This window comes from Nannospalax galili, unplaced genomic scaffold, assembly GCF_000622305.1.
Source record: "Nannospalax galili isolate Female #2095 unplaced genomic scaffold, S.galili_v1.0 scaffold1181, whole genome shotgun sequence".
NCBI classification, from domain to species: domain Eukaryota; kingdom Metazoa; phylum Chordata; class Mammalia; order Rodentia; family Spalacidae; genus Nannospalax; species Nannospalax galili.
The window spans coordinates 1,032,143-1,043,679 of NW_008345687.1; the positions used below are offsets into that span (position 1 = coordinate 1,032,143).

General features: G+C 37.2%; 1 protein-coding gene across 2 annotated transcripts in view; it reads left to right on the forward strand.

Annotated features, from left to right (window-relative positions):
- Positions 1–11,009, forward strand: part of Gpd2 (glycerol-3-phosphate dehydrogenase 2) — a 164,693-nt gene extending 153,684 nt beyond the window's left edge. For both annotated transcript variants that reach the window (XM_008841740.3, XM_008841739.3), the window contains exons 14-17: positions 4,533–4,645; positions 4,762–4,840; positions 5,038–5,136; positions 7,946–11,009. In XM_008841740.3, the coding sequence (XP_008839962.1) occupies positions 4,533–4,645; positions 4,762–4,840; positions 5,038–5,136; positions 7,946–8,071 (417 nt within the window). In that variant the 3' untranslated portion in view covers positions 8,072–11,009. The remainder of the gene's footprint in view (positions 1–4,532; positions 4,646–4,761; positions 4,841–5,037; positions 5,137–7,945) is intronic.
- Positions 11,010–11,537: the final 528 nt, after the last annotated feature.

The following is an 11,537-nucleotide window of genomic DNA, read 5'->3' on the forward strand; positions in this document are numbered from 1 at the left end:
AAAAAGAATTAAAAGGTTAGAAAGTTGTACTTCTGAGAAAAGGTTAAAAGCACTGGGATTATTTAACGTGCAAAATGAAAGAGGAACAGAGTGATAAATAACTCTGCATGGATGAATTGTGTTGTTTCTACTGGTCAATACCTGATGAGTGACTTGTATGCTGAACATGGTGCCAAATATTTTGGGAGAATAATAAATAGCTCATAGTTTCAAGGACCTTGAAAACTAATTGGATTGATAGAACACGTATATATGTTGGAAATACATGTATATTTTAAATTTTTACAGAAATATTTAGAGAGGTTATTCCTAAAGACTGAAAATCAGCCAGCATGGGAGAGTGGACTAGGTAAGAGGGCACTGCCTGGTAGAGTTGGGAAATGACAGAGGAACTGGAAGGGACAGTTAGGGAATAGCCTGTCCAGACTGTATAGCAGGGTGTGACTTCAGTCTGTGAGAAGATGAGTGCATGGCCAGAAGTCTGGGAAATTTTGTGTTAAACAAAGTAAGAAATCCCCCCCCCCCCCCCTTTTTTTTTTTTTTTGTCTTATTTTGGTTCTCCCTGTTGCCCCAGCTGTCCTGTAGACCATGCTGGCTTTGAACTCCCAGAGATCTGCCTGCCTCTACCTCCTGAGTGCTGGGATTAAAGACATGCGCCACCATGCCCAACTAAAAATTTTCCTTTAGCTCAGATAATTTGGACTCTTTGAAATGCTAATGTCAATTTCCAAGAGAGAAAATTTTTATGGGAGGCCTTAGAGCAAACTCACTTTCTGGAAGGGCTAAGCTTCACTCAGGTTGTGTTAGGGGAAATGCTAAGCAGAGGGAGATCTTATTACTTTCACATAAAGTACTTTTTTCTTTTTCATTGTGAGACTTTAAATTTCAAATTTAATACAGACGATAAGTACTTAAAATGAAAGGATGAACATCAGGAATGGTTTGTGTGAATAATACTAGGAAATGGCTGGATGCTGGGGAAAATAATGCTAAGGGTAGTGAAATAACCTCAAAAATGACAAAGAATGCTGGCAAGGCACAGCTCAGGTCATTGCACACGCACCCCTCTTTCTTCCTCAAAATAGTAAAGTAAGTAGTGGTAAAGGGGAAGATGTTTTCAAAATAGGGACACAACCAAATACATTTTATTCCAGTCAAAATTTTTTATTAGGATTATCTAACTACTGTTGATCTTTAAAGCATTCTAATAGAAACCAGAAAACAGAGGCGGGGGGGCGGCTTGCAAATGCAATACCAAGTTTTAAAAAAAAATCAAAATACTGCTTTAGAGCATAGAAACTGTCTTAATTTCGGTCCTGGCTGTTTTTTCTAAATCATTATAATTTGTTTATTATTATTTACCAAGAAATGTTGATCGTTGGAAGCTAATAAGGAGTCACTAAAGAAAAAAAAATCATTTGGTGTATCTCATTTTCATTTTAATTACAGCAAGGTGATGAAAAAACTGTTACAGACATGATATATTCTGATGCCATAAAGTATTTTATACAGCCCCAGGAATTTTTGTAAAACTGGTAAGGTTTCTAATCAAGTTACCAGTTTTGACCTCTGAAGAGGTCTGTGAAGGCAGGTTGAAAGCATTCTGCCCTTGATCGTGAGCTAGTCTTTCTTGGTTCACATGTTTACATTACAGTGTTGGCACCACACCTCCTTGGTGTGCCAATAACAGCAACTGAATGAAGTGAATGACTATTTGATGACAAACTGAAACAACAGGCAAATGTTTATTAGGTGTATTTTAATAAAGACAAATGGTAAACCTTGTAGGGAGGTACATTTTGAGTGGGAGGCAAAGATTCCTTCCTGCTTTGAAATGTCATGATTCCTTGTTTGATGGAATCTGGTTAAACTGCTGGACAGCAAAGAAACATGAATTGAGTAAGAGGTTGTCACCAGAGGGAAGCTCAGAGATGGCCCGTCCAAGGGTATGAATTTTAAACTAGTTTGTAGAAAATGGCTGGACAAATTGCGAGAAAATAAAAATTTAAAACATAATTGATGGATTTTCTTGTGTGAAGAGAGAAGTCTCACAGGTAAGGATGCTCTAGGAGATGGAGATTTTATGAACAAATTTTATTCAACCATAGATCAAATTGTAGATTTAGACACATTTTAGTGTTCTTAAGCAGGGAATACATTCATATACGTAAAATAAAAATATAAGTAATAAATAAAATAATGCCCGCGGAGGTCAGAAGCCAGAAGAGGAGGGTTGGATCCCCTGAACCTGGAGTTACGGACAGTTGTTAGCCACCATGTGGGTGCTGGGAACTGAACTTGGGTCCTCTGCAAGAGCAGCCAGTGCTCTTAACCACTGAACCAGCTCTCTGGTCCCAACACTTTTCATTTTTAAGCTCAGCATTCTGTAGCATTCCTAATGCATTATTTTCTCCTTTTGTTGGATCTGTTTCCTAAGAGAAAGGACAGTAGGAAGGGAATAATCTCAGAAAAAAAATTTGCCTAAGAGAAAAGAGTAACTAGACGTATCACCAACTTAAGAAAACATAGAAATACACTTCACAATTATGTGCAATTGTTTTGTTTTCTAAATTTCAGTTTACTCACATTTGATATTTTCATGGTCAGCATTCAGGATCCATTGAATTAATAACATCCTTTGATGTTGCTGCTAAAATTCCTTCTGGGAGATGCAAATGCTGCCCAGCCCCCTCCTCCCACTGTCCTTACAACAAACCAAGGTATAATTTCTCCAAACTACAGGGGGTTACTTACAGAGCAGTGGGCAAGGGGCAACTTACAGGAGTATGGGGGCTCCCCCAACCCCCTCACTCAAGGCCGCACTGTAGCCCTCCAAAACTGTGAGAGAGTGCCTTTATTGGTATTTTCCACCTAGGTACCTTTAGTCCCTCCCTGTCGTGCAACTGGGTAGACTGATTGGTTGGGATGTGTGGCTGACCCTCCCTGTCCCTCCTTTCTTGCATAAACACAATAGTCACATTTGTTTGTGATGATCTTAAGCTAGCGGGTACAACCAAGCTTGGGAAGCTTGATATTTGGAAGACAGTTCTATGCTACAGTTGTGAAGTTGGGAATTTAGGACCTGCTTTGGTTTTTGCTAGGCGATGTTTGACAGGCAACTAAAAGCCTCAGTGACTTGTGCTGGAGCTGACTTGCTGTTAAGAGTGTGTGCTGCTTTTGCAGGGGACCTCAGCACCCATGTTGGGTGACTCACAACCCCCTGCAACCCTAGCTTCAGGGGATTCCACACCCTTTAATGGAGTCTGTGGGCACCTGCACACAAGTTCACATACCCTCTACACATAACATAATTAAAGCAATAAAAATTCATCTTAAAAAATAGTCTCAGTGGCTTATCACAGCCATTGCTCCTCCTCTTTCGGTCTTTTTGAGACGGGGTCTCCCAGTAGCCCCAGCTGGCTTTGATCTCAGAGATCCACCTGCCTCTGCCTCCTGAGTGCTGAGACTAAAGATGTGTGCCATCATGCTCTTTTTATGTCTAGATGGGCTTTGCCTTGCTCTAAACTTTGCCTCTTCTCAAGGAATAGGAGTAAGATGAGCAGTGAAAACAGGAAGTCCCTTTTTTTCGGCGGGGTCTTTTTGAGACAGGGTGGAAGTCACTTTTTAAGCTGTCACTCAAAGGAGCATATCTTATGTGCATTACATTGCGTTGGCCAAAGTAAATCACATAGTCAAAGCTCACAAAAGTGAGATTGAAAAATATATGTATAGGGGTGTGTATACATGTGCGTATGTGCATATACATGTGAGGAAAGAGATTTGCACACAGTATATTATACTGTCATATAGTCACTTGAGGTAGTTTGATGGGAGAGTGACATAAGAGAAGCTAAGAAGGACAGTGTTTGTAGCAATAGTTTGTATTGGGTAAGACTTGGGACACTGGAAACAGCAAGAATAACTGGAGGAGAGTTAGCTTCTTCCTGACTGCAGCCATCAGAACCCCAGCTACAAAGTCAGAGCGTAGATAACCTCATGGTGTCCGCATTGGCACGCATGCCATACTAGAGTAGTAGCTGAGCCCTAGACATTTCACTTCCGTTTGTTTGCTTTTCTCATCATTAAGCTGTAGGAATTTATTTGGTCTTGTAGAATTCAGTAGTCAATACTGTACAAGAGTGTATTACAGTTTTACTGTAGAAACAAAAATACTAAAGCACGCAGCAACACAGGTGAGCACAAGTTCTATGTGAACTTTGTATGAAATTTCAGAACAGTTCAACTGGTGACCCAAAGAAGAACACAGGATGCCTGGGGTCAAGGAAGCAAGCAAATGCAGGTGGACCTAGCATATTTGTAAGGTAGTAGAAATGTTTTGCATCTTGAGCATACTAGAGTGTATCTTAAATTGCCCACTGTAAAGGAGTGAATTGTACTTTAGTAAAACTGGAAAAGGTACGCTGGTTCAGCAAGTGAGAATCAGCTCCCTTTCTGACAACAAAAAGAAGAAAGGAAAAAAGTCAGTAACTCCTGTAAATCTGTGAACTTTGTGCATGTGTTTCTTCTTTTAGGAAGAACTTGAAACAGCTAGGAAGTTTCTGTATTATGAAATGGGCTATAAATCTCGATCAGAACAGTTAACAGATAGCTCTGAAATTTGCCTGCTCCCTTCAGACATCGACAGGTACTTCTAATAAGTCTTTCTTCCTCGTCTTCTTCCACCTTTTCCTTCTCTGTCTTCTTCCTCCTCTTCCTTTTCTAATGTAAATAACTTTTCCATTATAAAATGCTGTGTTTCAGATATAAGAAGAGATTTCATAAGTTTGATGCAGATCAAAAAGGCTTTATTACCACTGTTGATGTTCAGCGTGTATTAGAGGTAATACACAGAATTCTTGCTTTCTTGATAGTCTTTGGTTATGGAAGAATATAAAGATAATATTGCATAGCCTTTTTTCTCATCTAGCATTTCTTTTTATAAGTAGTGTCATTAAAGGTTGGAGAACGGAGGGATGGGAAAAAAGTTTGGACAGGCATAATTTTTAATTAAACCTCATTCTGCATTTTTCTTATTAGAGCATCAGTGTGCAAATAGATGAAAATACACTACATGAAATTCTGAATGAAGTAGATTTGAACAAAAATGGACAAGTTGAACTCAATGAATTTCTGCAGGTGAGTTGTGGTGAAGCAAGTGTGTGTGCTTTATCTTTGGTTGTCTTTATCCTAAGAATGGATTCTTAAGTCCACATCTCAGTCACTTCGTTCTGAAAATGTGGTTTAAGCCAGCAACAATTGATCTGTCTGCCCTCAAGCATAAGCATGAGGTCTACTTGGTACATGTTCATGCTTTTTATGAGAGGCCTCTGTTCTATTGGCCAATTTAGATTAATCTAACTTAATTATGACTTAAAGGGATTCGTAAGCACTTGCTTTTTAAAGGATGATGCCATGGAATCTGATCTCTGAACTGTTTACATTAAGAGAGGCAACATAATATTTCTAGTGTGGAAAACCATTTTTTTTAATGGAAGAAGTTAAAAACTATATTTTTAACTAAAGAAAATAATTTTCAATTCTTACATTATGACAAACCAAAAAAGCAAAAAAAAAAAAAAAAAAAAAAAAAAAAAAAACAAAACAAAAAAAACTTTGCTCTGGGGTCAAAACCAAAAATTTGAACATTTCTATTTCTACTTTTCAAAATACTGAAATATTAGTTGTTTAATCGTTGTAGCCATGAAGGAAATAAATTTTGTTGCTGTGATCTCAAGCTAGGTGCTCCATGTGATCCCTTGAAAGTTCTTTAAAGACAGGAAATTCAGTGAACCCATATATTAGTAGCAGCCCACATGACTGATCATTTGAAGAAGTGTTAGTTTCTAGGCAGTCAGGTTTTTTTCTACAGTGTTTCTTGGGCAGGTGTTTCAAATGAATGCCAGGTCTTGCTTGCACCATGGCAATGATGAATGCTGAACATGAAATAAATTAATGCTGGGGATTTTGGTCAGTGTCAGCCCTTTCTTCACTGTGTCAAGTTAAACAAACAAGATCAAGGCAAAGGAAATGGTAATTGTCTCTCTGGAGATGAGCTGAAGATAAGAGCACTGTTGAATCCAAATACAGAAATTTTTCACAGGTTGTGTCCAGCATTACAAAAAAGAATGTTTAGTTATTTAGCTAACTGTTTAAACACAAATTCTAAATTGAATTCAAGATTTATGCATAGGAACTGAAACCATTTAATGCATCTTTTTGTATCGTTTTTCTGGAGGCTACTTTATTATCTCAGAATTTTAGAAAACTCTTCTTCAAAGAAATAGCTTAGGCTTCATTTCCTTTGTTTTGTAAATAAACAACAGCATTTAGGCTTGAAAAACCTGGGGTTTTCGAAACAATAAGAATCTGATTTAATGGATATGCTGTGTGGTTTGGGTTTTAAGTAATTTTCTTGAATGTAGTAGAGTTAAACACATAGAAAATAATTTAAACCACCTGCAGGTTTTCTTGTAGAGTTTTTAAATAATTTAGTATTTCTTGTCCAATTTTAAATGAAGGAGGCCATTCATGCTTTGAATAAGTAATGCAGCATAATTTCCAAGTTTAAAAACACTGACCATATTTCTTGTGAAATAGATTCGCAACCAAATATTTTTTCTTGTTTTATAATTTTTAGATATACACAGTACTTAAAGGAAAACTTTGCATTTGTTGAGGTTGGCACATAATACCCTGTTAATGGCTGAAAGAGAATTCGCGATCTGACGTTGTGTAACTTCTGATAAACTTTGTGGGTCTTCTGGAGTGACTGACAAAACAATAAACAGAAAATTATTCTACCTTTAGATGTCATCATTCCTGAGAATATATTATTTCTTAGATGTATATTTTTACATTGGTTTGTTTCATAAAATTCTTTTCTTGTCTGAATATTAAGAGCCTACCCATATCCCATTAAAGATCCTTTTTTGAATATGTGTTTTTAGTGATCATGATGGAAAAATCACTGTGGGGCCTGCCTGATTACAGGACTGCATTTCTGGGTTTGGGCTTTAATGACACTTGGGTATGTAGGAGCCCATCTCTAATAAGCAATCGCTTGTGAAACAGTTTAATAAGGTCATGAGATTCTGATCCAGCCCCTTGGCAGATGCCAGGGACTCCTAGGTGGAGATGTCTTTTAGAAATGAATTTCCATAGGCTAAAAACCTTAACTTGAAAATCTTTTAGCAGTTTTCACATGTATTTTTTTTCCTGATTAATGACTTAACTCTTCTTTTTAAACTGAATAAAGAATTTAAGATTAGATCAAGAAAAGCAAATAGTTAATACTATATGTATGTGATAAGGGGGAATCCTCATACTCCTAATCACAAATGCTTACCAGATTAGAGGCCTTTGCCTACTGACTACAGGCAATTTCAGGACTAATTCTGATTTTATCCATTGGATAAAATGAATTAACCAAAATCTGGGTGGTGGAGTACTTTAATTTCTGGGGTAGATCTCGTGGTCTATTTTCAAGGACTTACATGTAAATTTAAAAAGTCTTAAAGGAATTTGGCTCTAAAGAACTTGAAGTTGTCAAGTGCAGTTGCACTGAAAAGATACTTAAATACAGCTCATGTTTGTCTTTGTTGAATCCCTGAGGTTCCTTTTTAGGATTTTTAAGTAGAATTAAAGATTCAGTATTTCAAGTTACTTTTACAAAGTAACCTGAGCATATCAAGAAGCAAAAAGTGCTGCATTAACTTGCTTTTAGGTAGTTGATCTCCTAGGTAGATGTCTTTCTTTCAGCAGTGTGAATGAAACTCCTCTCCCTTCACCTCTTCGTGAACTGTTCAAAAATTGAGCACTTGCTCTGTTTTTGATGGAGCCCTTTCCTCTGCCTGGCACAGTAGTGATGTGAGGTGCTGAGGATCAGGGAGCAATTTGAGCTGACCTGTCTGCTGACTGCTGTGTATGTACACGTTTTATCTTGAAGCTGATGAGTGCGATTCAGAAAGGAAGGGTATCTGGAAGCCGGCTTGCTATCCTCATGAAAACTGCTGAAGAGAACCTGGACCAAAGAGTTCCGATTCCTGTGGATCGTAGCTGTGGAGGATTGTGAGTCTGACCAGTAAATCCACAGTCAACAAACATAGGACAGTCAACACCTTGTAACAACCAGAAACACCTTAAACCACTCTAAAATAGTGGCGATGGTCAATGCCTTTAAAAAAAAAAAACACTGGAAAACATTCCAAAACTTTAAGCTGTTGGTGTCTTTGCCATCTTAATTTGCCAATACTTTATTTGTATTTGCTGTTCAGTCTAGATTCTAAAAAGCGTTTCTTCTCATTTCTAGTGCACCTTGATTTAATGTTTTCTATCCATTTTCTAACCTGTTAGATTTGACACTGTTTCCGCTCATTTATTTTAAATCAGTTCTAGAGGTAGGCTCTTGGCAGAGATTAGAAAAAGAAGCTGGAAAGATTTTGTGATGCACACAGAGCTCTGGACCATAAGCTCGTAGACAGCATTTTCTTCTTTAAAACATGTGTGACCTGTTGAAGTGATAATGTTTCTGGAGTCTTCTCAGCCCTTTCCTCCTCCAGCTTTCCTACCTCCCTCTTCTAAACAGTTTTGCACAACTTTATATCTGGAGTGTGGCTAGTTAAGCTGAAGAGGGAAGAAAAAGTTTAGATCTGGTTTAGATTTGGTTACAGTTCTCAAAGAGAAACTGAAAGTTTCCAAAATCATAGGCATAAGATAAGGCCAGGTTGACATTTGCCAGGAGTTACAATGGTAGCTCCTTCTTAGTGGTTCCTCCCCCCATGCACTTCTGGTTTTCATTATTATCATTACCAGAAAAATCCTTGCTTTTCTTACTTTAAAACCAGCATTTAAGGGGCAAGTTGGATATACTGGATGAGACCAAATCTTTCTAATCTTTATAGGATTAACACTGTGATAACTCAATTTAAAAGCCTCAAACCCTAAGTTTGGCAGCAGGTGGTATTGTCAGACCTGTTCTTGCTAAGGAGTATTTGCAAAGAGATAATAATAAGGGATTGGACAGACTTTAGTTAAATTATAAAATAAAGGCACATCACTTCAAAATCCAAGGTCAGTCTGTTTGCTAAAAGCCTTTTTCTTTTTGCACCCAGTGGAAAAATTTTCGTTTTATCAAAAAAAAATTTTTTTAAAGGAAGAAAGATACCCAACACATACACTCACAAACCAAAACCAAAAATGAGTTTGCATTCAACTCAACAAATAATGCAATGAATTAGAGATGCCAGTTGGAGATGCTTTCACTATATTTTATTTTGTTAGCATCTTACCTGGTAATCTCAGTATTTCTTGATTGTGCTTCCTCCTTTGAAGCCGCCTAAAGATCAGGTTCCATACATGATCAGAAATGTAGCCCTTACTCCTCACTTCTTTCCTGGCAGGTTCCCACTGCAGTTTGTTCTAGTTTCGTAAACTGGTCCATAAAACACTTTTGTGCTCCTGTTTGTATTTATGTGAACATTGTGACTTTATGCCAGAGTCAGGTGGGTTATGAGTCTGTATGTCATAATGGAAACTGGGACGTTCCCTTACCTAAATCAGTACCCACCACCTCCGAAATCTACAGAAACTGCAGGGAGAAACGGTATCTCAACTCATTTTATTTTAAAACGAAGGTTAGCTACTTCCACTTCCTAAAGAAAAACCTGAAACAGCAACTGACGGTTCCAGGTGTTGCTGTAAATTTTTTTTTCAAAGTGTTAATTTTTTTACACTTGCTTTTTAAAATAAATAAATAAATAACATAAATGGAAGCTTGTGGCTTTGCAACTTAGTGTTTTTCTATCATGACAATAAATTACACTGTTTATACCTAGTGACAGTGATTAGGCTAAGAAGCCATCCTTTAATACACCCCAGATTGCATACCACAGTACTGTACATTTGTATTCTCTCTCTTTTTCTCTCTTCTAGTTAGATCAAGATAACGATGGCTTGTATCCTCCCCAGTCTCTTACAGTAGGGTCTGAGATTAGAATGTGACTCGCTCAGGCAGATGTGCTTGTAAAGGTCTTCCTTGTGCACGCTTTGCTATGAATGAAGTTCCTTTAAGGACAAAGAAAAGTTCACTTTTCTTCATTTGAGCATATCTGCTTTTGCTTAAAATCTGCTAATTCTAAAACACACTCCTTCACCAATCCCAGAGACTCATTTTGGAAATGAAATGGGTTTCAAGACATTACCATGAATGAAACACCCCAATGTGTTTTAGCATGTGTCTTCAGGGATTGCCTGGGATACAGGGATTCAGGTGAAGGAACCCCCATCTGTGCTGGAGAGCTGGAAACTTTAGCCCATCCCATTGGTGGTAACAGCAGTGATGCTGGATTGCTTGCTTAACCGAGGTTGTCTGCCTCCTAGCCATTGCGCTGCAGTATTCTTGCTTTTAGTCAGTTTAAACTGAGTGCAGCTTTAGGATTTCTATCTGCTATCAAGTGCATGCTTCCTACTCTGCCTCAGTTTCCGGCTTGATTTTGTCTGTTTCAAAATAATGTAACTTTCTCTATTGTACAACAAAAATTTTCATTCTGATTTTTAAATATCATAGGGGTCATCTTGATATTATTTCCCTCTTTTTTATGCATTTGTAAAGATTTTTTGCATATGAATGTAATCACATACTGAAGTCAATGATTCCGTAACTTGCACTGTTTTTTACTCTAAGGAGTAAAAAAGCCCTACTATGTTTTAAAGAATGTCAAGTATGAGCCCAGTACTAGAGTGGACATAAACACTGCATGTTTTCATATTGTGGCACTTTTATGTCTTGTGTTGGGTTATTGTTTTAGATTTGACTGTTAAATGCTGTGTTTGAGGCTGGGTTGTCATTTTTATAACTGTCTTGGTGTTTTATCACCATTATTTATTACTTTTGATATACAGAATGAGCTGCATGCATTTATAGAGCAATAAGAGGATGTATTTAATGTGCCTTGTTTTTAACTGAGTAAGAGCCGAAAGCATGAATCAATAAACCTGATTAAAATGGTCCATTTGCTGGCATTTTGATGTTACTTGCAGTCAAACAAATAACTTTAATTACTGAAGTTTTAAAAAGTTGGAAAGTATTTTCAGAAACTGTGTTTATTTTAAATGACACAAATAATTCTTTTATCTAGTAATTTTGTAATTTTATCTCAAGAGAGAAATACCTGTAGAGATGGATATAATTTCATAAGACTATGAGAATTATTTGTATTAATTTGTGGCTTCAGCCTTTAGGGTATGATTTCTGTATTGTGCAGGCCTATTCTAAAATTACGTTCATCACATTACAGCTCAATAGAATTCTTTTTCCTTTCCTTTCCTTTCTTTTCTCCTTTTTTATTTTTTTTATTTTTTTGGTCAACCAGAGCCTCTCAGCCTCCACGTTCCCAGGCATGTTGATGAATTTTATCATAACTAAAATCAATAGAAATGAATGGGAAAGATTACATAATCCATTTTGATCATCTTACATGTCAAGTTAGTGCAGGGTTGCCAGGCGTTGATAAATGCTCTGACAGGAAAAAATCCTATAT